This window comes from Nyctereutes procyonoides, unplaced genomic scaffold (genome assembly GCF_905146905.1).
Source record: "Nyctereutes procyonoides isolate TBG_1078 unplaced genomic scaffold, NYPRO_anot_genome, whole genome shotgun sequence".
NCBI lineage: Eukaryota > Metazoa > Chordata > Mammalia > Carnivora > Canidae > Nyctereutes > Nyctereutes procyonoides.
In genome coordinates this window covers 15,083,922-15,088,179 of record NW_026575145.1, presented here as the reverse complement: position 1 = coordinate 15,088,179, position 4,258 = coordinate 15,083,922, and the positions used below count along the sequence as shown (strand labels likewise).

The window sequence follows — 4,258 nt, the reverse complement described above, 5'->3', positions numbered from 1 at the left end:
TCAATCCTGGGATCACGCCCTGAGCCGAAGGCAGATGCTAAACTGCTGAGCCACCCAGGCATCCTGAGGGCAAGATTCTAATATCCCAGAGCATTAGTAAGGGTAAGACAGCATGCCAGTCAGGGAGTAGTTGACCATGTGAAGGAACGGATACAATGCAATGCTTCCCTTGCTATCTGAAAGTAGAGTGCTCCTATGAAACCTTTCTTTTTTTTTTTCATGTGTCAGTACTTTTAATGTATACATCAAATTATAGTAAAAAGATGACTATAACAATGTGCAGCCCCTCTATTTTCATGAAGAGCACAACAGATTACAGTAAACTGAGTTTATATTCCGCCATCAAGTGTGGTACTCCCATTAGTTCACTTTGTGACGGGTCATTAAGAATATCTTCAAATCCAATAGTCTCATCATTAGCCCTTAAAATATCCAATGAAAGGTTTGAGCTTGGAAGAAATGGAAGACGCTGAACCTGCTGCACTGCCTTGAATTCCATTTGTAATTTTAGTGGAGCAAACAGACCCTGGATGCTTCTTAGTGTAGAAAAATTCATTTTATCTTGGTTGAGCTGGAAATTTTTTTCTGATACTTCAAGAGGATGAATGGGCAAAAGTTCATTTTTCACACCAGGGAGACCTTTTCGAAGAAGATCATGCTGTTCAAAAGGTCCACTTGCTGAAAGTTCAATAACTGGAATACTGTCCTTCAGCTGAGATCCAAGTCCTCTGGCATTCATCTTCACTTGCTCTGTGAACAGCCCTATTACTGTCAGCCGGCCCTGCCGCTCACTTCCATTTCCTATGAAAACTTTCATAGGCTGAAATGGTATAAAGTCAGAAGCAATTACCATTAATTTATAAGGAAAATTATTTGAGCATCCTCAGACCCCCAAAAATAATCTTTTAAGCTTTTCTGATATCTTAGGAAACATCTTACTAAGGGATGTGCAAAATAAATTGGGAGAAAGCACAGATACAGACACAGTTCAAAGCTATGATGGCTTGATGCTGAGATGCTGAGTGTCGTTCTGGGGGGCAAGGAGCTTGGTGGGGCCCCTCTCTCACTGCTGGGATGCCTGGGGCCTGTACAATAGGTCATTGCAAAACAAACTTAGAATGCCATTTTCACTTTTAGACTTTTTTGTAAAAGCAAAAGTCCTCTTGACATTTCTTTCAGTTAGAAAAATGGATACTAAGGTAGGTGGGTCTTTCATAAAAGTGAAGTGGCCTAACTTGAACTTTGAAAATGCAGAGGACACTTGTATTTAGATATCACTAGAATTCAGGCACTAGCTTAATCACAGGGAACCAAGTATGGACCTAATTTCTGGAAGCTGTGGAGAATTTGTAGTACAGTCTGTGAAACTGGATTAATCCAGAGCTATTCTATGTTAGTGATGGGGTTCTTTAATTCATACATCCTTGAGCCTGGGGCAAAGCTGAACTGGTAGGAGAAAACGAAATGATACTGGTGTAGGATTTAGAGAGTTTTTTGAGGGGAGGGTGGCAACTGCTGATGATGAGTATTGAAAGTTTTTTTCAGTGCCCTGAGAGATAAAAGTGTACCTAGTGTCTAGAGTGAAGGTGAGACCTGCCTTAGGTAAGGAGTCCAGGATCAAGTTAGCAAAGAACACAGTTCATATAAAAAATTCAAGCATGTCATCTATCACAGTGAGGCCATGGCCAAATCAGAATTATTTCTCTGGCTTGTCACAAACCCATGAGGTATGCAATCTCCTTACAACTATATTCTCTCTAACAGGAAATACCAGACAGCCTAGAAGGTAAGCAAAAAAATTGTTTTAGAGATTTTATTTATTTATTTATTTATTTATTTATTTATTTATTTATTTGAAAGAGAGTGAGAGTGAGAGAGCACAAGCAGGGGGAGTGGCAGAAGCAGGCTCCTCACTGAGCAGGGAACCTGATACGGGGCTCAATCCCAGGACCCTGGGATCATGACCTGAGAAGGCAGATACCTGACCGACTGAGCCATCCAGGCACCCTGGAGGTAGGCAGATTTTAATTTCATCTTCTTTGTTCCTATCGTCCTCTTGTAAACTTCCCAGTCCCTTGCTAACAGAACTTTTCAAATCTTGATACCCAGCCTTTAATTTGTATTTTCCCAGTCCAGAATTAAATACAAGTAAAAATTTAAAGCATCACTATCCCAAAGTATTTTATAATATGGCCAAATTGATAATTCTCCATATTAGGCAATAGTATCTTGAGTCAGAAATATATTTTATATTGGTAATAAGAAAACTCAGGATTTTCGTGGAAGAGCAAAGAGTGAAGAGTATTAAATAATGAGAGTGGATATAGGAAGAGGCTACTGGCTAATGCCATTGATAACTGTATAAATGTGCTTCATTTTTGAATCTGGGCCATGTTTCAAGAGAAAGCCCTTCAAACAGCATTCTCTGTATTAAGCTCTAGTCCCATAAGGATTAAATGATGGCATTGTGTAATCATATAATGGGTTAAGATGAGATTAGAAAGTGAATTACAACTTGGTATAAAATAGTAAAGAAAATGTTTAATTAAAATTAAGTTTCTGGGGGCGCCTGGGTGGCTTAGTCCTTTAAGTGTCTGCTTTCAACTCAGGTCAGGGTCCTGGGGTAAGGGATTGAGCCCCGAATCAGGCTCTGAGCTCAGCAGGCAGTCTGCTTCCCCCTCTATTTGCTACCCCCTTCCCGCTCATGCATTCTCTCTCTCAAATAAGTACATAAAAAAACCTTTAACAAAAGAAGTAAAAAAATTAGTTTCTATAGAGAGCTATTTATAAAAAGCATTTTAGGCATATTTATGATATTAAATATATGTAATATTATGTACATGATATTAAAGTTTATCCAGTTCAACACATAGTGTTTGGCTGCCTTTTATTTGAAGGGCACCATGAAGCTCCACTTAGGAGCTTCCCCATCCCTACAAAGGTAAGCTCTTACCTACATAGGTAAGCTCCTAAATGTATATCACTTAGTTCCTGTCCTTGTCCTTAAAGATCTTTTTATAAAATAGGCAAAAGATGGAGTTGAGCTTCAAGCCTGATTCTTCATCTCTTTAAAGGGAATTGGGATTCATTGTTTATTTTAACAGATGAAGACTTGATGAAATAAATGTTGTAAGAACATTAATTTGGCAATGGAACTTTGCTGGAACTTTAGGTGGTAGTCAGGGCATGGGTGTTGTAATGGTGAGACCATGACAAAGAATGCGCCTTCTGTCATTCCCATTCAACAGCCCACCAGCCACACTGCATCCATCTGGGACCTGTTCTCAGCTTTTTAGGTACTTGGAACTTCTTCTTATCCCCATCCGTTTTCTCCTCCATCATGTATCTTTGATGTGCAATGTCAACCAAATATGCCACCAACAAATGATTTTGCAGACATGTATATAAATGTGATAAAAAATAATGGTTCATTATTTATAATTTCTGAAGAGAGTGATTCATGACAATATGCTTTTTCACTGAGGATGAAGTCAAGTGATAGGTTTGAGGAGACAAAATTGGAGGAACTAAAATACTTTGTCTCAGAAAAAGGAAAGTGGTAAAGAGAAGCCCTGGAGAAGTAAAGGCTGCTTCAGTGGAGACCACGGGGGAGGAGGAGACCAAGTCATCAGTGGCCGCTGATGGAGCTTTCAGAGAAGAACCTGGAAGTCTGCTGGGGACTTTTGTCATACAAGTAATATGCACACTGTGAGGTAAATCTCTTTACTTAATCTCCCTCACCATGACCAATAAAATCTCTGTTGTCCACTGGTGCTTGTGGAGAGGCTGAGTTTGTTTGCTTTTGTTTCATTTTGTTTGAGGGTGTAGGATGGAGTGTATGGGATGGAGACGACAAATACTCAGTCCTTTAAAAATAGAGGCTGCCATAGAGACCCTCCCCAGCACTGCAGCTTGGATCCTTTCTTCCCTTGGTGTTTCCACCAAGTCCTCCTTTTCTTACTGCAAGGTTGCCACGGCCAGCAGACCTGGCAGGTGGGAGGTAGGGAGGTAGTCCTGAAGGGGGAAAGAGCTGGAGAGGCATACGGGGCCAGGCCCTGAAGGGATTCCTTTTTTTTTTTAAGATTTTATTTATTTATTCTTGAAAGACATAGAGAGAGAGAGAGAGAGAGAGAGAGAGAGAGAGAGGCAGGGACAGAGGCAGAAGGAGGAGAATCAGGTTCCATGCAGGGAGCTCGATGTGGGATTCGATCCCAGGACCCCGGGATCTCGACCTGAGCCAAAGGCAGATGCTCAACCA

General features: G+C 40.6%; 1 protein-coding gene across 1 annotated transcript; it reads right to left on the bottom strand.

Moving 5' to 3' along the window:
- Positions 1–313: 313 nt before the first annotated feature.
- LOC129499335 (proteasome maturation protein-like) lies at positions 314–739 on the bottom strand. The gene has a single exon (XM_055309010.1). It carries the CDS (start codon positions 737–739, stop codon positions 314–316), a length of 426 nt encoding a protein of 141 aa, XP_055164985.1.
- Positions 740–4,258: the final 3,519 nt, after the last annotated feature.